The 24,775-nt window shown below is 39.5% G+C and overlaps 1 protein-coding gene across 2 annotated transcripts in view; it reads left to right on the forward strand.

Annotated features, from left to right (window-relative positions):
- The first annotated feature begins 357 nt into the window (after positions 1-357).
- The window catches only part of LOC126701790 (uncharacterized), a 126,472-nt gene continuing 102,054 nt past the window's right edge, over positions 358-24,775 (forward strand). For both annotated transcript variants that reach the window (XM_050400161.1, XM_050400163.1), the window contains exons 1-3: positions 358-517; positions 1,113-1,335; positions 11,169-11,248. In XM_050400161.1, the coding sequence (XP_050256118.1) occupies positions 365-517; positions 1,113-1,335; positions 11,169-11,248 (456 nt within the window). In that variant the 5' untranslated portion in view covers positions 358-364. The remainder of the gene's footprint in view (positions 518-1,112; positions 1,336-11,168; positions 11,249-24,775) is intronic.

The following is a 24,775-nucleotide window of genomic DNA, read 5'->3' on the forward strand; positions in this document are numbered from 1 at the left end:
CTCATAATAAGTAGTCCAATAATTAAATCAAATAGGTTGATTTATAAAAATTAGCAATATCATTTTACAAAAGGCATAAGGATTCGGCCAAAATTTGAGACCTGTGATGGAGACATTCACGTCCTGTTTGGTACATTATTTTAAACACATGTTTTCAATTTTTAAATAACGTTACACGTATTTTCACACACTTTTTCAACTACCCATATTTTTAAAAAAACTAAAAACTGTTATTTAAACACACGTAACAAACATTTCTTCAAATTTTCAAATTGCACACTCCCAATTGAATGTATAAAAGAAAAAAAAAATAAAAAATTTGTGGGGGCCAGCAGGTAGACCCACGTGTTATGATCATAGTGGCATGAGAAAACATCCATGGAAGATCAAGCAACGCAGAGCAGCTATCCAAATTCCCACATTTTTATCTCTGAAGTCTAATCCCAAACTCATAAATTTTGTTTTCGCGGGCGATTGTCCTTCATACTTCACACACTCAGAGCTTTGCCGAAATCAGGTTAGAGAAAATAAACTCTCTCTCTCTCTCTCAAAATTTGATTTTTCACTTGTTCTCCGTTTGGTTACCGAGAAAATAACATAGAAAACAACATCAGGGTTTTCTAGTGTTTTTTGACTCCAGAAAACAAACCCTAAGAATTTCACTCACTCAGTGGCTGTTACGAACTTCTGGCTTACTTTTTGGTTGGGATTTTCGCCAGCACACAACTGAAAAATATTAGAATTCTAATTTTCCCTCAGTTTCTCGGCAACCAAACAGCAGGTTTCAGTTAAACCACTAAAGAGGATTGCTTAAGAAATGTACCAGATTTTATATGTTAGGTAGTTGAGTGAATGTTGGAACTTGTGTAAGAAATTGCTGTGTTATGAACATATAGAGCCAATTTTCGACATGTAGGGTTGAGTTAATTACAAATTTTAGATTCTCTGAAATATAACAAGCTTTCTTCCTTAGGATTGGCGGTTTCAACAATGGATATATGACATTACAAATTTTAGGGAAATTTTCATTTTTAGAGCACAGACAAGATATTTTAAATGTTGTGTTTGTCATTCATTCATCTCATTTTGGTACCCAATTCTTGTGTTTTCAGGGCTATTGTAATTTATCCAATAATGCAAAGTCGTCTCTAACTGGTGTTGCAAATGCAACTTCTCTTAATAATGTAATCATTCCTTCTGATATACTGCGTCAAGATGCACTGCTTAATTTAGCCAAGTGTGAAGAAAGGGCACTGAATACTAATCCTTCAGATGGTAGAGTAATGCTCATTGTTAGCACATCAATCATCTACCGGGCTTACCACAAGCTTTTATGTATGTCATGAAATTTCCTCTTGGCTTATATCAAATGATTTTTATATAGGACAAAGTCTGAACCTTTTATTTTTTATTATTAGTAATTACACACATTCAGTGCGTCTTGAACCGATGATCTTGCTCTCCACCTTGCTCTCCACCTTGCTCTTACAAGGGGAGGAGGTGTTATTTGAGCTAGATCTCATTGACTTAGGACAAAGTTGAAACTTTTGTCTTGCTTCTTATGTCTTTTGGACTAGATTTAGCATACTTGTGCGGGATGATGGGTTCTTATATTTAGTAATTTTATTTTACTGCATGAACTAGGATTATTTGAAGCATGGTTACTTTGTGCTTAAATTTGAAAATGTGGAGTGTATGGGGAGTAAATTACTAGCAGCTTTTTCCAACTCCTTATTTGATTGGTTTCATACATGGGGGCTTTATGAATTGTGATTCCACTGCGGTGTTTTTAGAGGTCTTTTTGTACATAATTTTTCTTTGTAAATCTTTAGGCTTCTTCATACTTATTGTTTTTGAAGTAGTCTTTTTTTAATAAAATTATTCTTACCTATCTAAAAAATAAGGAACTTGGATACAAATTATTAGGATGACTTCTCTGCCTCCTCGCCCTACCTCACCACCACCACATACACAACCCCCTCCACCACAACCTGTCCAACTTCATTCTCCATATACACAACGACTACCACCACCAACTTTCCATCCTTACCACCCATATCACCCTCCTCTACCTTTTGGCCCTTTTTTACCTTTTACACCATCACAATTCTTTTGGCCGACATTTGGTCAGGTACCTCAACCACCACTCCCTGCAATACCTATACCTAAAGTTTCCTATCCTCAACACCTTTCACACCCCTCAACCCTTCAGCCTAAACCTACCCCACATGTTAATCCCACACAGCCACCCAAACCTCTATCCTCACAGCCCAAGCCTAAATCACAATCAGGGGAGTTAGAGAGGTCTTCAGCAGTCTTTCGAATTGATTCAAAGGCTTTTTCTTTAGCTTTCGATGGTGGTAAAATAGATTCTTATGCTATTCATGAACGTCGGGGTAAGTTCCACAAGTCAATTAGGGTGGGTCGTGTGAGTTTAGATTGGATTATTGCTTGTTTGGCAGATCTTTATCATTGGAATTTTCGAAAACAACACTTTTTCAAACATTTACGTGAGAATTCTAAACTTTTGGAGATTACCAGTAGATCAAACAAGGGTGGCTTATTTATGGAAATCTCTGAGTACCACAATGGTGCAAGACGGGGTTGCCTACGGGTTCCAAAGGGGACCAAGATAGGTGGTTGGGCTTTGTTTGGAACGAGATTACGTGACCATTTTTTGGGAAAGACCACCTCTGGGCTAGAGAAAAAGGTGGTGGCCGGAGATGGTGAGTTTGAAAAAGCAGTTGACATGCAAAAGTCTCAAGTTTGGAAAAAATTAAAAGGCCACGAAAATAAAGGGAGTGATTTATGTTTTGTGAAGCAGTTTCCAAATATAACTGATCAGATTAATCAGCCTAAGACGTTGGGGGGATTTGATTTTACCAAAAAGTCAGCTAGCGCTAGTGTGTCAACAGCTAGCAGACCTGTACGTGCAAATCACCTGAAATGGACCCAGGCCCATTTTAATTTAAAAATATTGGTTGATTTGGTGGGTGAGGGTAAGCAGGCTGTTTCTTGGGGTAAAACACAGCCCATTGTAAGTGCGCTTTCTCAAGTTCAAGCCCAACACACAGCAACCCGTGAGAAAGGGTCTTGCCAGCCCATGATTGTCCTTCCAAGACAGTCACGTGTCGGCAACGAGGATGATAACATGCGATCTACTGTGTGGGAGACTGGGGAAGGGTTGGGGACACACGAGGGAGTGGAAGGAGAGATCCCAAGCTCTGGCGAGGGACTGGGTTGCCCTTACACCGCCGCCACGAAGCCCAATTACCATGTTTCAGTGGCCGGTTCCCTCGATACAGAACCGGGTACTCATGGTACAATTAGGGGTGTGCAGAAAACCCGCCAACCCGTCAAACCCGACCCGGGTTGGGTCGGTTTTTAGGGCTTGGTGAGTTGGGTTAGGTTACAAAATTTTTTTTTTATAGTGGGTCGTATTGGGTTTGGGTCATAAAATTACAAACCCACCAAACCCGACCTGATCCACCCATATTTTAATATATGTTTAAAATATATAATATATTTAATAAATTTAAAAAAAAAAACCAGTTATAGAGCACTTCCTTGATTCCTACTATCATATATAATATAAAATCCTATTAGTTCTTTTAATATATATTTAAATATATTATATAATTAATAAAAAAAAATTTAAATTTTAGATATATTTTGTTTATAATTGAGTTAGGAACTCATGTATATTTTGTTTATAAATGAATTAGGATACTAGTTCATTTATATTTTGTTTATCAACTCAGTTGGATACTTAAACATATTTTGTTTACAACTAAGTTGGAATATTAGTTTATATATTAATGTATATTTTGTTTATCAACTCAAATGGCAAATGTAATATATATTTTTTGCTCAATTTAATAATAATAGTAATAAAAAAAATTATCCAACTCATAGGTTTAACCTAACCCAATCCGACTCATGTGGGTTGGGTTGAACAAATATGATGGGTTGGATTGGGTTGAATTTTTTTTGACCCACTATGATAAGTTGGGTCAAAAAATTCCCTCAACCCGACCATGCACACCCCTAAGTACAATTGTGAGGGTGGCTTTGAGCACCAACGGTGAACCGGTCCACTCCCCTATTGCCGCAGAGCAAACCGCTGACCAAGGGGCTGGGTTTTTGGCCACCGATCCACCTATTGGTGTTTGTTCGACAATTGCTGAAGATTTTGGGTGTCCAGATATGGTTCAGCGCCAATTTTTGGTGGGTTCAGACTTGTCTTTTCATGTAACTGAGGTGGGTTGTGGTTTGACTGATTCTAAGATTCCTAGTCTAGTTTAGGATGACTCTTTGTCTTCGGATAAGGGTGAGGAAGCTTTTAATTTTGTGGACATTACACCTTTGGATTTGTGGGACCCAAATGGTGTTCATGATCTTGTCACTTTGGAAGATGATTCAAATGGGTCTTCCATGAAGGAGGAATTGGAGCCTTCATAATGGGGTGAGAATGATGATCAAAGTTTTTGGTACTTTTGTGGGATTCCCCATTGCTTATTGCGAGAGATAGTGTATTATTTTTTCCAGAAACTTGAGAGGGTTTGGGAGCAGCAAGCGATTGTTGCTACAACTCGTCAGGCAAGCAACTCTACCCAAAAAGGTATGATGGAATTAAGGAATTTGATTTTTTCTTATTAATTACAACGGGCATTCTAGTAGAAGTACAAGAGGCAATTTGACATCCTCTGGTTTGGGTTCATCTATTGGTCAATGAATTTGAAACTTTTGTGTTGGAATGTGAGGGGATTGAATAATTCTCATAAGAGAGATGTTGTGAAGAATCTTTTAAGGGAGTGGAAGTGTGATATTGTATGTCTTTAAGAATCTAAACTAGATAGTACCAGCCCTACCATTGTAAAAAATCTTTAGGGTAGCCCTTTTGTAGATTGGGGGGCCTTAGATGCCTTGCATACAGCTGGGGGTGTAATTTTGATGTGGGATAGAAGGGTTTTTGAGAAAGTTGATTCTATGGTTGGAAGTTTTTCAGATTTAGTTTTATTAAAAGAAGTGTCAAATGACTTTGAATGGATCTGTTCAGGGGTGTACGGACCAACTGACGGAAGCCTTAGGGATGCAATGTGGGCAGAATTGGACTCTATGAGATCATGGTGGGTTGGGGCTTGGTGTTTGTTTGGTGATTTCAATGTTATCAGATACCCAGCTAAGGGACTTGGCTGTAATTCTTTTAGTCCAGCTATGTATAAATTTTCGGATTTTATTGCAAAACATTTGCCGGTGGATTTGCCTTTGGTGGGAGGTGAATATACTTGGTTTCGAGATTCTGATTTTCCTTCAATGTCCAAAATTGACAGAGTTATGATGTCAGCTGATTGGGAGGAGCATTTCTTAGATGTGACTCATAGGACCCTCCCTAGGGTGGTGTCGGATCATTGTCCTCTACTAGTGGAGGCGGGTGGCATGATTTGAAAATATGTGGCTAAAGGTGGAGGGTTTTGTGGATGAGGTTTGGCTTTGGTGGAATGGTTATCACTTCGTGGGGCCTCCTAGTTATGTTCTAGCTTGTAAGTTGAAGGCCCTTAAAGGGGATTTGAAGCAATGGAACAAGCATGTTTTTGGAGATGTAGCTTTTAGAAAAAAGAGTTTGCTAACTGAGCTTTTAGACATTGACATGAGAGAAGAGATGCAGGTGTTGACTCAAAAGGACAAGGCTAGAAGGTTGGTGGTTAAATCTGATATAGATTTTTTAGCTTCTTTGAAAGAGATTTCTTGGAGGCAAAAGTCCAAGGCTCTTTTTATTAAAGAAGGTGATAACAACACACGGTTCTTTCATAGAATTACCAATTCCCACAGGCAAACCAATCAAATTAGGGAAGTGGAGGTGGATGGCATTCATTATGAGGATGAGTCAGATGTTATAGATCAGGTGGTGGATTTTTATAAGAAATCATATCAAGAACTGGAAGCTTGGAGGCCTACTATTAATGGGTTAGAGTTCGCTTGTCTAGACAAAACTGAGAGGTCTATGTTGGAGAGGGAGTTTGAGAAGGAGGAGATTATTGAGGCTCTTAAGGAGGCGGAAGGTGATAAGGCCCCTAAGCCAGATGGGTTTACTATGGCTTTCTTTTAGAAGTGTTGGAGTGTTTTAGAAGGGGATGTCATGGTGTTCTTCAAGGATTTTCATAGCCAATGTGTTTTTGAGAAATCTCTTAATGCCACTTTTCTATGTTTGATCCCCAAGAAGTCTAATGTGGTCAATATTAAAGACTTTCGTCCTATTAGTCTTATGGGCAGCCTTTACAAGCTTTTGGCTAAGGTGTTGGGTCATTGACTCCGAGGGGTTTTGGATAAACTGATATGCAATTCTCAGAATTCTTTTGTGGGAGGAAGATAGATTCTTGATTCGGTTCTAATTGCTAATGAATGCTTAGATAGCAGGTTGAAGAGTGGCACTCCAGGTTTTGTAGTTAAGTTGGACATTGGGAAGGCTTATGATCATGTGAACGGGAATGCCTTATTTTACCTTATGGAAAGGATGGGATTTGGGGCGAGGTGGAGTAGATGGATTAAGGCATTTATCGCTACAGTTAAATTCTCAATTTTGGTCAATGGGTTTCCTACTGGTTTTTTGGGTAGTTCTCATGGTATTCGCCAAGGAGATCCTTTGTCTCCTCTATTATTCCTTTTGGTTATGGAAGTTTTGAGTAGACTGTTGAAGAGAACGGAAAATGGTGGTTTTCTTTGTGGTTTTGAAGCGGGGTCCCATAGACAAGGGGGTGTGCATATCTCTCATCTTCTTTTTGCTGACGATACTATTTTGTTTTGTGATGCTTCTAGGGAGCAATTATTATACATCTAGATGGTACTGATCTACTTTGAAGCTATTATGGGCCTGAAAGTTAATGTAGGCAAGAGTGAGATTGCTCTTGTTAGTGATGTTGGGAATTTGAATGCTTTGGCCCGTACCCTATGTTGCAAGGTGGGTACACTGCCTATGAGATATTTGGGCATGCCTCTCAGGGCCCATTATAAGGATGCGTCGATATGGAATCCTATTATAGAAAAGATGGAGAAAAGGCTATTTGGTTGGGAAAGACTTTATTTGTCAAAAGGTGGCAGGCTTACTTTGTTAAAAAGTACTCTCTCAGGCCTTCACACCTACTTGTTGTCTTTGTTTACTATCCCTCAGGCTGTGGTAGCTAGAATAGAAAAGACTCAGAGGAATTTCCTTTGGGGGCATTAGAGGATGTTTTTAAACATCCTTTAGTTGCCTGGGATAAGGTCTGTTTGCCAGCCGATAGTGGTGGTTTGGGGATCTAGAGGATTGGGTTGTTTAACAAGGTTGTGGTGTTTTGGGAAAGAAAGAAACATATTATGGTGTCAGGTTATAGTAGCCAAATATGGTGAGGGGAGAGGAGGCCGGTGCACTAGAGTGGTAAGACGTTCTTATGGGTGTGGGATGTGAAGGAGTATTAAGGAAGGACCGGAGAAGTTCTTTAGTCAGATTCTGTATAATGTGGGGGAGGGTTGCCGTGTAAGTTTTTGGCATGATCCATGGTGTGGGCCTATTCCTTTGAAGGAACTCTTTCCTGCTATGTTTGCTTGCTCTCTATCTAAAGAAGCATGGGTTTTTACTTGGTATTATCTACTTCCGAAAGAGGTAGTAGGAGTTGGAATTTACTTTTCCGACACGGTCCTCAGGATTGGGAGGCAGACACTATTTATTCCTTTTTTGAGCTTATTTATTCCTCTATGCCAAGGGGTGAGGGGGATGATCACCTGATTTGGAGATTGACTACGTCTAGGGTATTTGATGTGCGCTCTTTTTATAAGCTATTATCTGGTCCTAACACTGATGAATTTCCTTGGGAGTGCATTTGGTGTGCAAAGGTGCCTAAACGGGTGTCTTTGTTCTTATGGACAGCAGCTAATGATGAGATACTCACCATTGATAATCTTGTCAAGGGAGGTCGGTCTCTAGTTAATAGGTGCTATTTATGCTACTGTGATGGGGAATTAGTAGATCACCTTCTTCTTCACTGTAAGTTTTCTCACGCCTTATGGTGCGAAGCTTTTGCAATGTTTGGGATCCAATGGGTAATGCCGAGGTCAGTTAGCTCTTTTTTCTTTATGTGGAGAAACTGGTTTGGAAAGCATCTTTCAACCATTTGGAGTATGGTCTTGGCATGTTTAATGTGGTTAGTGTGACAGAAACGCAATACCCACACTTTGAAGACAAGGAGAGAACATTAGATCATCTAAAATCTCTATTCTTTGGTACTCTGTTTCATTGGGCTCGTATTTGGGGGTGTATGAATTGTATTTATTTATCTGAATTTTTAGTCTCTATTTCCTTTAGTTCTTGATTATATTGTATCTGCTTCTTGTTTAGAGTGTTCATCATCGTGAACATGATGTTCAATTTTTTTTCAATAAAAGTCTTATTACCTATCAAAAATAAATAAATAAATAAGGAACTTGGACAACTTCATCCAAAATATTGAAAAGAGTGCTTGAGTTTCAGGCTATGTGTTTATGGTTATGTAGCTAAGCTAATTTATAGTATATGCTTTACAGTGCATATGAAATGGGGGTGTATTTTTATATATATATATAGGTACTAAGAAGTATATTAATCAAGATGAAAAAATGAAGAAAGCAAATACAAGGTGTTCATGATGGTAAACACAAGAAAAAGCAAAAAACAAGGGAAAAAAACTTAAGGTGCAATACTAAGACAAGAAAGAAACTCAATGATAGAAGAACAATTTGAGGAGCCCCAACACCTAGACCAATCACATAGAGTCTTCTGGCATAGTGCTTGTAATTGAACTAGTGATTTCTCAATATCCTCAAAAGAGCGTTGATTTCTTTTGGTCCAAACAATCCACATCAAATAGCCAGGAACCAACTTCCAAATGTTTGAATTAATTTTTCCCAGCCAATAGCTCCAACAAAACACCAAGCTTTCCACGAAGTCTGGCATGACCTTTTGGATCCTAAAAAACTGAAGCATATGCACCCACAACGAGTGAGCTACAGGACAATGGAGGAGGAGATGATCCACATATTCCTCATTACAATAGCACATACAACATTGATTCGCCAAAGAGTCCCCCCAAAGCATAAGATTATCCAAGGTAAGGATCCACCCATGAACTGTTGTCCACAAAAAAAATGCCGTCCTCTTAGGAATCTTAACTTTCCAAACATCCTTCCAAGGAAAATTGGAGATAGATGCACCCTGAATCTTATTGTAATAGGACTGAATATCAAACTTGCCATTCCCATTGAGGCGCCAATAAGAAATATCACACCCAACACCCCTAGGAATCCGAGATTGAATGAACTCAAGGAAAGAGAAGACAGCCTTTAATTCCCTTTCATGAAAATCCCTATAAAATCTCAAATTCCAAATTCTATCATCTCCACCCTTCTGATAGCATAGAATATCATAAATGCAAGCTTCTTTGTCATTTGAACACGCATACAACTAAGGATAGAGCATTTTAAGTGAGTTATCCCCAACTCACTTATCATACCAAAAAAGAATACGAGAGCCATCACCTACCACTAGGGCCACATGTTTGGAGAAACTCTCCCATCCATCGTGAATACCACACCTGTGGCCCCTTCTACATACTTTAGTATTCTACCCCCCTTGACCCTCTCCATATTTAGTTGCAACAACCCTCCACCAAAGATGGGTGCCTTCTTGTCCAAACCTCCATAACTATTTCCCTAACAAGGCTTTGATTGAAATGCACTAACTTACTAATCCCCAAACCACCCATCTCTAACAGCGAACACACCTTCTCCCAGGCCACCAAAGGATATTTGAAACACTCCTTTGAAGACCCCCATAAAAAGTTTCTTTGAATACGCTCCAACTTATCAGCCACAGCTATAGGGATGGTAAATAAGGATAGGTAGTATGTAGGAAGACTTGAAAGAGTACTCTTCTACCACCCTTCGATAAATAAAGACGCTTCCAACCTGAGAGTTTCTTCTCCATCCTCTCCAAAATAGAATTCCAAACAGATGCTATTTTATATGGAGTACCCAACGGCGTTCCCAAGTATTTCTTAGGTAGACTACCCACCCTACATCGAAGTATGGTAGCCAAAGCACCTATATTTCCAACCTCCCAATCGGAACAAACTCACTCTTCCCCACATTTACTTTCAAACCAGTAAATGCTTGAAAGCAAGTCAAAGCCAGCCTAATGGACAACAACTGATCTTTAGAAGCATCACAAAACAAGATGGTATCATCTGCAAACACCAAGTGTGAAATGCGTACCCCAATAGAGTTAATTGGCCCCACATGAAAACCACGAACAAGACCACAATTAGGTAATTGACTGCATATATGACAGTGGTTATATCTAACAATTAGGTAATTGACTGCATATATGGTTCATAAATGATGATGGTGTTATCTGCTGTCAGGATAAAGTTATTAGAATATTTGGGGCTTTAAAGAGAACTATTCTGTTTGGACTGGTTGTCCAGTCACCATAATTGTCTCAAATATCATGTGAAATAGCCAATGGACCATTCGAAATTTACAGTAATGGCCATTGGTAATCTTCACTTATTATTATCTGAAGTTGCTTCCTAAATCCATTAATTAAAAAAAAGGGGAAATTGCTCAGTGTTCCTAGCACTTATTTGAGTTATTTCATCAGAAAATAAAAAGGTTTGAGCTATTATTTTTCCTGTACTTTGGTGGAAACTAAGTTATTTAGAAGTTGAATAAGTTTTTAACCTTTGATTGCATGGGCCAATTTTGAACCTTCATAAGACAGTAGTGAAATTCATCTTGTTCCAATTTGGTAGAGCTGAAGTGTTGTCCCAGCCTAAAGCTCGACTAGTTTTTCCATTCATTTGTACAAAAGGGAGAAACTTCACCATTTGACTTGTCCTGTTTTCTGAAGTCTTAGAGATTTCCTTTTGGGTGAGGTCATGGGTTCAGGACCCATTGGGTGTGTGTATGTGTAACTTAGCAATTCATAATTTTACAAAAAATAAAATAAAATAAAAAATAAAAAAATAAAAACTTCCTATGTAACATACTATGCAACTAATGTTAGCATAGTATAATGAAAATGTGTTTTCTTCCTTTTTATTGTTGACTATAATATAATTCTACTTACCATTATTTCATTTTCTTTTGATCGAGAGTAGCAAAATTGCACCATGGCCATCTATCACATGCTGATAGAAATGGAGATTGGGTTTTAACTATTTTTTCAGCTTTATCTCTTGTAAGTAATGTTTATACTGGGTTTATAGATTTTCTTTCAGTTTGTTTCTTCTACTGTGCTTGAAATGACTTTATTAAAGCATTGACCTGGTGTAACTCCTTTTCCTTCAGATCCTTGTTAGAGTTATATTTTCTCTTAATATGAAATCTAGTGGCAAACACGTAATTTTGTTCTTTTCTCTTTCCTATTAGAAATTTGAGTATCCAATATGCGCTGTGTTACCCTGAAAATCTTCTGCTGAGCCTGAATATGTATGTGTTTATATATATATATATATATATATATATATTTGATAAGTAATAAACTTTTATTGAAAATGAGGATTTACCTCATGTACACAGCATGTATACATAAGGTATCCTAAAGAATTACAAATGAAATGAGAGAGAATTAGTTTAATCTACAAAAAGAAAAGAAAAAAGAGAGTAGCTCTAGAACTTAAAGCAGAAGACTGCTTATATAATGATGTAGTGAAACACGTTATCAATTGAATCGCCAAGTTTTCCTCATCATCAAAGTGCAATGACTCCTCTTCCTCTATGATGTCCTAGAATGGCTACATTCCAAACAAAAGAAGCAAGAAGCGTTCTTGCCAAACCAACTCCTCCAACTAAACAAAAGATCACTAACACTTGTTGGCAAGACCCACTGGACTCCTAATACAAAAGAAAATATAAGTCTGCAGAGCATATGCAGTATCACAGTGCAAAAACAAATATGTCCACGGACTCACCACCAAGCCTACACATGCAACACCAATTTGCTTCATCAATCCTCTTCAATGACCTACCTCCACAATCCATTTGCCCAACAGGGCTTGGTTGAAGGTGCCCAATTTTCTTACCCTGAAGCCTCCATTTCTTATTGGAGAGCACATAAAATTCCAATCCACAAGATGGAATTAACTCATCACGCTGCCCTCTCTAAAAGAAATTAGGCTGTAACCCTTTTATTCTATTAGTCACAAAAGAAGGTATGGTAAATGGAGATATGTAGATGTTGGGAGACTCAACTTATTTTTCTTAAGTATCGTACCAAGTATGTTTAGTTGAAGGATTATGGAGCCCAAGAAATACAATGGCAGCATTTTCATTTGTTTTGTTGATGAACCCTATTATCTTTTCAATTTTTATTGAATAGTAGGTCTAAGACATTTCTCATTGTTCTTGTTCTTGCAGATAATTGATGTCTTGGAATTTATTCCTTCCCATGTGGCGGCATGATTTCTTTCTATTATGTGCGTGTGTGTGTGCGCGCTCGCTCACAAGTTGATGCATGGTTGCATAAACATGTAGTTGTTTATCTCCCAAAGAGTTGCTTTATTAGAATGTTTGTTTTGTTAAAGGATTCCTGTTTTGCATATAGTTTTTTTTTTTTTTTTTTTTTATCCTTAAAAAAAAAAAAAGATATCTCTTTATCATTTTCACCTTCTTTCAGACTTTGCTTATATTATCTTAATGGGTTTTCCTTATTCTTTTGGACTTCCTTTTAATATCTTTTTTTCTTTTTTAATTATAAAAGTTGGCTCATCATTTTTCTTTTCCTAAGCAGGTGGTATTTGACCATGATGGTGAGATATTTGGCCGCATTTTTCTTTTGGATTTATTCCCTTAAAAATATGTAGTCTCCTATTTTGTGTTACTTTATGCTTATAATGTATTCTTCTATTCTCTATATTTTATAACCCTGTTAGCTGTTATGCATGCCATGCAGGATCTCTTTCTGCATAAATTAAACCTTTTAAACTTGCCAATTTTTGTTCTGGAGTTCATCTGCAATGTATACGTAATTTGATAGTGATGTGACTCCAGATGTTCTCGGGTTACCTCAATCTTTTCCATCCATCTTGACAAATTATATCTGCCTTTGGTTCTGGGTTTGGCATCAACCTTTGGGATGGTTGTGGTTACTGGTTAGACAGAGAAATGAAGCTAACCAACTGGTGTAGTGCCTGTAGGATTCTCAACAAGGGAGAAAAATTGGATAGCTTTTTATATTCCATATTCTACCTTAGAGGAGTTCCTAGATTTATTCACTTTTAGTTGAAACTTTGTTGCCTCCTTTAGTGCACTGCCTGTGTACCTGGGGAGCACTTTAGTTGCTTTTTTAGTAAAGCATTATTACTAATAAAAAATAATAAAAAAATAATAATAAATTCCATCTCTTGTGATTCTTCTAGTCATTGTTGCAAACATTTTTTCCAGTTGTCTCCAGTGATTTTACTATTAAAATAAAAGTTTTCTCTGGTGATTTCCTCTTCTGTTTTAAGTACTGAGATAGTAAATGTGACTAGACTGGGGAATGCATTGTAGAGTTCCTCCAAGTACGCAATCTTTACCAATATACTCTGAAATAAGAGTGGAAGCCACTCAACCATTAGGGATTTGGACACCTATGTGGCAAGCTTCTGGGTGTGGGATGCTTATTTAATATTTTATTCATCTCAATTTCATATATACTTGGGTGCATAGTGTTGGGTTCATATAAAGTCTGGTCCTAGGTGTATCAAAAAACCAATCATGAACATCCTTGGACCATGTCTACCCAGAAGAGCTTCACATCCTCCTTGCTCTTTGTCTAAGATTGGACTGGTATTCTTTTCATAGGTTTCTTTTATCTAAGAAACCTTAGGTTGCATGCTAGCCTCAATATTAGCTGAGACCATGTCAAGAGAAAAATTTGGGGTTGTGTTTGTTACCATTTGGGATGATTTGAAATCAATTTTTGCAAATTAAGGCTCTAATCAAATCTGATTGTACTCGCTGGAGATCAAAAAGAAAATAAGATAATAATTATTAGCATCATGCCAGTAGGTTCTTAGGAATCACTCCAAAGAAGAAACCATAATGCTTTCTAGGTTTAAGAGAAACTATAAACTGATAGCAAACTCCAATAAATACTAATAGTAGTAATAATACTGTTCTTAAACTCAATTAGGCTTCCCAATGACCTAAGAAACTAATTCTCGACTTAAATAGACTAATTTGGAGAATGCATTATTGCTAAAGAGAATACATATGAAAGACCAGAAACCCTTGCTAACTGGACCCACAAATAAATAAAAATTAGACTTGTAGCAAGCAAAAGTTGATTAAGCTTCTGTATAAGATGCACATTATAATCATCTCACTAGATCTTACTTAAGATTGATAAATATTTCCCTTCTTATTTCTCCTTTAAACTTTAGATGTGGGAATTTTCTCCTAAAGATCATTTCCCAGATTTGTTCAGTTTAGCAGTGGATAAAGAAGCCTCAGTGCCATCCAATTTGGGTATTGTATATGATCAAAATGCATGGAGTTGGGATTGTGAATTTATTCACCCCTTCCATGATTGGGAACCGTAGTCTGTGGCTAAGTTTTTTAGATTGTTGTATTCAAACCTTTTGGCTATTATGAGTTTTTGAAAGGGTATGAAGGAGAGTTCTTCCCTTTGGGGATTTATATGGGGTGCCAAGGTGCCTCACAATGTATATGGACTGCAGCACTGGGTGAAATCATCTTGACAATAGATAATCTTTGGAAAAGAAATTCATGATTATTGACTGGTGTTATATGTGTAAGAATAGCGGAGTGTCAATCTAGCATCTTCTCCTCCATTGTTAAGTGGCAATAGATAAATGGTTGTTTGTGTTTCCATTAGATTGTGCTCTAGTTGCTGTAGTGTTGGCCAAATGGATAACCTTGCCACTTTGAGTTAAAGGTTTGGAAAGCAACTCGTATGTGTGTTTTGTGGACAATTTGGCGAGAGAGGAATAGAAGAATTTCTTATGGTGTTGAATACCCAAATCATATTGTCAAACAACTTTTGCTTAGATCTTTGTACAAGACTACGAGTGGATGGCTACTTTGGGTAGCATCACTTCATTGTGTTATTCTGATTTCATAGATCTTTTGAATCCGACTTTGAAATTCTTTAGGAGTGGTTCAAGTGCACATTTTGTACATTTGACAAGACTCCTCTTTTGAATAAAAGTATTTTTACTTATTAAAAAAAAAAAATTCAGGTGGCTAATTTCTATCAACATGTCACCATCGTACTCCTTGATGTGAGGCTTGAGTGAATGATCATATTGGTCAACTTTTATGTATAATTATCCCTTTCTCTCTCCCTGTCCCTGTTATGCGCATGTGTATGCATGTGCTTGTGCTTGGGCTTATGAATTCAATCTTAGTTCACATTGTTCTTGCAGAAACATATTGGTGTTCAAGCTTGTTCTCAGTCAAGGCACTTTCTTAAAATGACGAGGACAGAGTATATAATTAAACTTATTGGAAAAAATCTCTTTATGCATATAGCTGACTGACTAATCTAATAAGGATCCATTGCCGACCAAAAAAATTTGGGACTAAAGTTTGGTTGTTATTGTTGTGTGTCTAACCTCTTGAATGGGGATGGCAGTGAACATGTATTGCCAAATTTGTATGTGCAAAGCTGAAAATAGTCTCATAGCTCTCATTTTGGGATGTAAGATATTAGCTGTACTCTCATGCTAACATGTTGAAAGTAGGTAGTGTCTCATGTTAACATGTAAGATATTAGTACTAGTTAATTTCTAGGTAGTATCTTATGTTAATATGTTGAAATAGGATTTTTAGTCTTGCAAATCTTTTAACCCAAACAGTGACTAATTTATATGGGTTTTTGGAAACTTTTGTTTGTGAATATGTTCCTTCAATCAAAATTTTTGACTAGGTTGCACAGACACGCCATTTTTGGCGTCGTGTCGATGTCGGACACCAGAACGAGTACGACTTGCCGGATTCCGGTGTCCGTCGAGTGTCCTCTTTTTTTTTTTTTTTTTTTTTCGTTTCTCCGACACGCGCCGACACGGCTCCGACGCTGCTCCAACGCATCCGATATGCCAGCAGTGAAGAAAAAAAAAAAAGGAAAATCACAGATTTTGAGAAACCCACCTCTCAAGTTCTCAACCCACCCTCCCTCTGATCTCTACCGCTGCCCTCTGTCCCTCGCCAGAGCAAGATTGGGCCGATCGGCAAGCTCCATAGGCGTCGAGTGACGCCATGCCTTGTCCCTTCTGGCGATCTCTCTCTCTTGGCGTGGACAACAAGTCCGACCTCCTCTCTCTGTCCCTCGTCGGAGCAAGATCGGGCCGATCAGCAAGGTCCATAGGCGTCGAGTGACGCCGTGCCCTGTCCCTTCTGGCGATCTCTCTCTCTCTCGGCGTGGACAACAGGTCCGACCTCCTCTCTCTGTTCTTTTTTTTTTTTTTTTGGATTTGGTTGACTGAATGGTAATGGGTGTGTTACTCACTTATTTATATAAGTTATAAGTTATAACGCGTTTTTTTTTTTTTTAATCCCAGTCTTACTGTTAATGTATTTCTTTACTCAACCTTTTGTTTTGCCTTATAAATTATAATATTTATTATGAATTTAGTGATTTTTGTTTTTGTGTCTCTTGCTATAGTTTTAAATATTGTGTATTATTGTACTACTTTGAGTGTTAGTTTACTTATTTGTAGTTTTTATATTATTTAAATTCTAGACATAAACGTATTTTATGTCTAAAAATATTAAAAAATATGCCTAAATATAAAATATAATTAATTATTTAACTGCCGTGTTGTGTCCTTATTTTTCAAAAATTGCCGTATCCCCGTGTCCGTGTCTATGTCCGTGTCCGTGCAACATAGATTTTTGATAGAGCAAACCTTTTCTTTTCAGGATTTCCATTTGGTCATACTTGTAATTCACTCAAAGAAAGTGTTAGAGCAAAAGGTATGTATTTTTCTTTTCTTTTTTTCTTTTTTTTTTTTCCAAATAAAATTTTCTTTTACATGATAGAGTTGATAATATAAGTTAATTTGTAAGAGACTGGGAGATCACAATCTCTCTTAGAAAAAAAGAGAAAAAAGACCAGAATTTCAGAGGTAGATGCGGGTGATTATGGGTGACCCTTATGCAAATGATTAGAGAATACAGTATTAAAATATAGGTTGAACTAAATTTTCGTACCTCAAACTCAGTGAAGCATTAGTTCTAGACCTTTTGATTTTGGAAATTTAATCTTAAGCTTGTGCATTTTAAAGTGAACCTTCTGTTGGCCCTATTTTGATTTTGACTAATGTTATGAGCATGTGGCCAGATATATAACTTATGTTTTCCTAATTGCTTACTGGTGAAGCTGTATTTTGCCATATGGGCTAATTCTACACTATAAATGAGAGATTTAATGTTCAGAAAGTGAGAGAGAGAGAGAGAATTAATGGCAATTCACCATGGAAAGTAAGTCATATGTTGAGTTAGGTGCTCATAATGTTAGTCAAAATTGAAAGAAAGCTAATGGAAGTTCCCCGTCAAAAATAAGTCATATGTTGAGTCAGGTGCTCACAATGTTAGTCAAAATTGAAAGAAAGCTAATGGAAGTTCCTTGTCGAAAATAAGTCATATGTTGAGTGAGGTGCTCACAATGTTAGTCAATATTGAAAGTTTTTTTTTTTTTTTAATAAGAAGTAATGATCTTATTAACAAGAAATAAACATCAAGTACACGGGTGGTATACTAGATTTACATACAACTATGATTTAAAAGAACAATAATCAATTAGCTCCATCTAGTTTGAGAAAGAAAACTTCCTTGAGGCTGATAACCACTAGAACAAAGTCCTCAGAAACTGCAACTTCAGATCTAAAATTGACATCTCACACCCATCAAAATGTCTTGCATTTTGCTCCCCCCAAATACACCACATCAATCAATGAGGAATGGCCTTCCTAATCTCCCTATTGTGATGCTGCCCAAAATGGCCTTGCCAACTTGCTAGTAGATCAACAACCCTCCTAGGCATCACCTGCTAAACCCCAAATTTATAGTGCATAAACCTTTTCCCATAACTACTTGGCAATAGGGCAGTGCAATAATAAACGATCCACTGTTTCCCTATCTCCCTGACACATACAACACCAACTCATGAGAATAATATGACACTTACTCAAGTTTTCTACTGTTAGAATTTTCCCCATTGAAGCTGCCCAAAGGAAGAATGCTACTTTTGTTAGTGCTATTGGCTTCATGATGCTTTTCCATGGGAACATTTCACCACCCTTACAAGCTAAAGCTCTATAATAAGTTCGAACCTCAAAACCCTTCTGAAGAAATGACCTCCAACATAGCGGATGTCTTTTTATTCCTTTTCTTGAACATATATGTTAATATATGGTGAGGAAGAGTTATTTGAGATGGTTTGGTCATGTGCAAAGGAAACCGCTTGATGCACTGGTGAGATAGTTATTTGATTCAAGTTATAGGGAACAAAAGGAGATATTTTTTTTTTTTGATAAGTAAGAAAGATATATATTAAAAGCTACCTCATGAAAACACAAGGCAGAACAGAGAAAACAGAGAAGGAAACAAACAAAAAGAGAGGAGAAGAAGAAAAAAAAAAAAAAAACAAACGAAGACAACAAAAAGCAAATTAATTACAGAGAAGAGAACTAAGGAACATAGGGATAGAATCACTAGAGGTGAGTCCCCAAGCCTTAGACCAATCAAAAAGAGAGCCACTAAAGTAAGCGAGCAGCTGGTCATCAAACTTGTCCCTATCCTCAAAAGTACGCCAATTATGCTCCCTCCAAATACACCACATTAGGCACAACGGAGCTAGATTCCAAACGCCAGAAGAATGCTTTCCAAACCAACTCCACCAACCTAAAAGCATATCTGCAACCAATCTTGGCAAAACCCAAGAAATCCCAAAGGATCTAAAAACCATGCTCCACAACAGATAAGCTTTGTCACAATGGAGAAGCAAATGATTCACCGACTCCCCATTACAACGGCACAAAATGCACCAATCTACAAAATCGAATCCTCTATACCGCAAAATATCCCCTGTAAGAATCTTCTCCCAAGCCGCAGTCCAAACGAAGAAGGAGACGTGAGTAGGAGCCTTAGCCTTCCAAATACCTTTCCAAGGAAAGGTAATAGACAGGGAGCTTCGGAGCTTATTGTAGAACGAGCGGATGTCAAAAACCCCTTTCTTCGTCAATTTCCAAACCATGCGGTCTCCTTGCTCAGATTGAGGTAAGTTAGAACCCATGATTTGAAGGAAATCATCCACCACACCCGTCTCCCAATCATTTGGATTCCTAAGTAAAAGAACCTTCCAACTTCTCCGAGCCTCGGTCCCCAAACGTTCAAGAGACGAGGCCATCGAAGCCTCTCTATTAGAAGCAATCCCGTACACTACCGGAAAAGAAAGATGGAGTGGTGAGTCCCCACACCACTGGTCCGTCCAAAGCTTCACTCTATCCCCCACCCCTACCTCAAACCGGATGTGTTTGCTAAACACCTCCCATCCTTTTCGGATACTTCTCCATAAGCCACACCCATGAACACCCCTGCCCAGTTTGGAAGACCAACCCCCCCACTCTTCCCCAAACTTCAGAGCCACCACCCTCCTCCAAAGACGAGTCTCCTCAACCCCAAACCGCCATAGCCATTTTCCTAGTAAAGCTTTGTTAAACGTAGATAACTTCCTTATACCCAAACCACCATTAACCTTAGGAGCACACACCTTATCCCATCCCACCAAATGAAGCTTGGATTCCCCCCACAAGAAGTCCCTCTGAATCTTCTCAATCTTATTAGCCACATGCGAAGGGATGGTAAAAAGGGATAAAAAGTAAGTAGGAAGGTTGGAAAGCGTACTCTTAATCAGCGTCAATCTACCACCTTTAGACAAATACAATTTCTTCCACCTGGCCAACTTCCGACTAATTTTTTCCAAAATAGGATTCCAAATAGAAGGGGACTTATGGGCAGCCCCCAACAGCATACCAAGATAGGTCATAGGCAAAGACCCAATCCGGCAACCCAGGATCTCTGCCAAGGCATGAATATTGTTAACCTCCCCTACAGGAACCAACTCGCTCTTTAAGACATTAACCTTCAAACCTGTGACAGCCTGGAAACAAAGGAGAAGCATACGCACATGAAGGATTTGCTCCACATCCGCATCACAGAAAAGGATAGTATCATCCGCAAACAAAAGATGCGAGACACACTCCCCTACACCTCGTCTGCCTATAGCCTGAAAACCCCTGATCAATCCAGCACCTTCAACTCTTTTCATCATCCTACTTAAGACCTCCATCATAACTAAAAACAACATAGGAGATAGCGGATCCCCTTGTCTTAGGCCCCTCGTGCTCCCAAAAAAGTCAGCTGGAGCCCCATTAATCAAAATAGAGAACTGGACAGTTGAAATACAAGTGCGAATCCAACTATACCACCTCTCCCCAAAGCCCATTCTCTTTAAAAGATCCAGAAGAGCCTCCCAATTCACATGATCGTAAGCTTTCTCAATGTCAAGCTTACAAATAACCCCCGGGATCTTACTCTTCACACGACTATCCACACACTCATTAGCAACAAGAACTGAGTCAAGAATCTGTCTGCCTCCCACAAAACTATTCTGAGACTCAGAAATTAATTGATCTAAGACCCGTTTCATACGGTTTGCCAAAACCTTAGACAAGATCTTATACAAGCTCCCCACCAGGCTGATAGGACGGAAATCTCTAATATTAGAAGCCTCGATTTTCTTGGGGATAAGAGCTATAAAGGTAGCGTTCAAAGATCTCTCAAACTTACTGTGCTGATAAAATTCCTCAAAAACTGCTAGAACATCCCTTTCCACCACTCTCCAGCAATAGTGGAAAAAAGCCATAGAGAAGCCATCAAGACCTGGAGCTTTATCTCCAGCCAGCTCATTAACGGCTAGAAGAATCTCCTCCTGCTCAAATCTCCTTTCAAGCCAACCCCTCTCCAACCCATCAAGCTGATCAAACTCCAAACCTTCCACAAAAGGCCTCCACTCCTCTGACTCCTGGTACAAATTTTTATAAAAATTTACTACCTGAGCAGCCACCTCGGATTCCTCCTCATAAATCACCCTGTCCACCTCCACAAAACTCAGATGATTAAACCGTCTACGGGAATTAGCCACCTTATGGAAAAATTTAGTATTTTTATCTCCTTCCTTAAGCCATAGCATCCTTGATTTCTGTCTCCAAGAGATTTCTTCCATAGAGAGAAGATTTTCCACTTCCGATCTCATCACAGCTCTCTCACAAATCTCTGCCTCTGAGAGGCCAATCTCCCCTTCCTTGACATCTAACAATTTCAAAGTCTCTAATAAATGAGTCTTTTTGCGACCAACATGACCAAACTCCAATCGGTTCCACTGAACGATGTCCTCTTTCAAAGCCTTCAACTTTTTGGCAAAAACAAAACTAGGAGTGCCAGAGAAAGAATGCCGACTCCACCAAGACTGAACTCTATCGGTAAACCCATCCGTCTTAAGCCACATATTCTCAAACCTAAACGGACTTTTCCCCCTTGCCATTCCCCCTACCTCCACTAGAATTGGAAAATGGTCAGAAACAGGACGAGCGAGAATCCGTTGGGTCACATCCGGATATTGCTCCTCCCAATCATGAGACACCAAAACTCTGTCAATCCTGGACATCGAAGGCCTCTCTGACCCGCTAGACCAAGTAAAGCTCCCTCCCTCCAAAGGCAAATCTATCAAATTAAGATCCTCAATGAACTCCGAAAAAAGTTCCATAGCCGGAGTAAGACGGGAATTACCCAACCGTTCACTAGGGAAGCAGACAATATTGAAATCCCCAATGCAACACCAAGGGACATTCCAGTAATGCTGAACACCTGCCAACTCGTCCCACATTAACCCCCTCGCATTGTTATCTATTGGGCCATAAACCCCCGAACACGCCCAACTGAAACCGTCCCCCACCCCTTGCCACCGAATAGACACAGAGAAAGAGCCCACCAAAACCTCCGTCCTCTCTAAAACCCTTCTATCCCACATCATCACAACCCCTCCGGCCGTCTGGATAGCATCCAAGGCCACCCAATCCACATAGGGGCAGCTCCACAAATTACCTACCATCTGTCTATCCATACCAGAAAGTTTAGTTTCTTGAAAGCATATTACATCACACTTCCACTCACGCAAACAATTCTTCACTACCAAACGTTTCCGACAGTCATTCAGCCCCCTAACATTCCAAGAGAGAATTTTTAAATGCATAAAGACATGAAGTCCCCGGCTGAAAAGACAGCAACCAGCCACTACCTACCATTGTAGTTAACCGAAGACTACAAGTTCCTCAGCTCTCTCTTTCCCTTGTCCTTATAGATAACCACTTTTCTAGATTCTGTAACTTTCCTGTTTAGCACTTTGGCAGCCTCCGTCTCCCTCTCAATCTTCTGTAACAAAGCAATGCATAACTTTTCATGACGGCACAAAGGCAGCCCCACCAATTTACTAAAACCAGGGAGCCTATTCTTCACCCATCTAGAAGTATCCTGAGTATCCACACACTCCACTGCCTGGTTATCACGGTTTAGCTCATCTGACAGAGGTAACCCACCGGGAGTGATAGCCAGCAGAGGAATAGGTGAACTAACTTCACCACCCAAACCCATATCAGAAAAATTCACCCCTTCCTCCACCAAAGAACACACCCCAGGGACAACACTCAATGCCATTGTGGGTAACTCCGCTGATCTGGGTTGCTCAAATACAAGGGCCGCTTTCGGCGGGACAGCACTATTGTCCAAGCCACCTTCATCCCCCTCATTGTCACCCAGAACCAAAAGACCAGCCCGCGATAAGCTCAGAGGAAAATCAGATAAAAAACCTTCAACCGGTGACCACGGAAGCAAGATATCTGACTTACCCAGTGCCGACGTGGACTCATCGGAGCTAGTTCCGACAAGGAAGGAGTCGTCGGCCTTGCCCATTAAAAACGAAGGCAGGACAGGGCTGATTCTGGCGAAGAAATGGCCATCGGCCTTTACCTGGGCCACCGCGAGCTCGTCAGAGCATGTGCCGGCGGAGAAAGGGCCATCGGCCATCACCTGAGCCACCACGAGCTCGTCGGAGCATGCGCCGGCAGAGAAAGGGCCATCGGCCACTAGCTGAGCCACCGTGAGCTCGTCGGAGCATGTGCCGGCGCAGGAAGGACCGTTGTCCTTACCCTGTAACGGCGTGGGCTCGCCGGAACTGGTACCGGTAAAGCCATCGGCCTCACCAGATGCTAGCAAGGGCATGACGGAGGACGACGTGCACCGCCCCGACACCCTTGACTCTAAATCTGCTTCCAACGGGACCTGGACTAAAGCTCCTTCACCAGCCCAAGAGCTCTCTCCCACTTCAACAAGACTTGGGCCTGAAAAAAGACCCTCTCTAGTGTCTGGGCTTGTTCCAAGGCCCATAAAAGGCTTAACTACAGCCTGATTAGAGCTCTGTTGAATCCATTTAAAAGCCTTAGAAGTCTCTCTACCAGATTCACGTGAATCCCCTCTGCACTTCGTATCTCCCCCTTTCTTTCTATCCCAGAAAACCCGTCTCCTCCCCATCACATCAACCTCCACGACAAGACCTCTCCCAGACCAGCAAGATCTCCTAGCATCACTCTTCTTCCCCATAACAAAATCTTTTGAATTCAAATTAATACTAGGGAAACGTAGCCTAGTGTCTGCCAGGTTTTGCTCACCAACCTCTACCACCTCATAAGAGCAAAGCTCCCTCCTAGCTCCTCCCACCACCTCCATCCTATCAGATTTCACCACCGGTAAATCCCCCTCTTTAACACCAGAGATTCTCAGATTCACTCCCATCTTCTCCTCCCCTTTATGTGGTAACTTCCTTTTGGCAATGGTTCCTAGTTGCTTTGGTTGCTTCCTTTCCTCCATTCTTCCATGTAAACCTTGCACAACTTCAGCAAAAGTTCTAGAACCTACAGCCTCCAAGTTAGACCTACGCACCTGAGGAATGAATTTGGGAAATCCATTTCCTCCCACTGCATATTGAGAAGGGTTCAGTAGTTTTCTAAGTTCAAGGCCAAAAGCCCTCCAACCAAGACTCTCTTTGCCTTCCGGAATGATAATCGACCTCCTAGACCCACCAGCTTTGAGCTCAGTCAACAGCAAGAACTGACCAGCAGAGTTGTAACTCCATTGGAGAGTAAAGGCTGTGTCACCTTCTCTAAAAATAAAAAACTGTTTGGAACTCACCCCAATAACAAGGTGTCCTATGCTAGACATCAGCCATTGTGCTGCATTCCTACCCATAAAGACTGATCTCATAAAGAATTTGCCCCTCTCAAAAATCCTTAACATGAAATAACGACCCCCTTCCTCTAAAACTAAATGAAAAATTTTTGACTCAATGAAGAATTTACGAACTCCCCCCATGTAAACTGCTCTAACTAGGAAGACCTAAAATAACTTCAGTAGAAATTGTAAAAAATAGCACCTTAATTGAAGAGGTGATAGAGAGAATGATTTTGTATAGGATAGAATAGCGGTGAAAAATACATGCAGCCAACCTAATCCATAGTTGACCCCAAATTTTTTCGACTATGTCTTTGTTGTAGTTTTGATATGGTATGTATATTGTGTGTCTATGTGCTTTCTTGAATTACTGGTGCATCCAATGACGAAGAGGTTGTTTGCAACTAGTAATACTAGA

Source organism: Quercus robur, chromosome 10 (genome assembly GCF_932294415.1).
Source record: "Quercus robur chromosome 10, dhQueRobu3.1, whole genome shotgun sequence".
In the NCBI taxonomy this organism is placed as follows: domain Eukaryota; kingdom Viridiplantae; phylum Streptophyta; class Magnoliopsida; order Fagales; family Fagaceae; genus Quercus; species Quercus robur.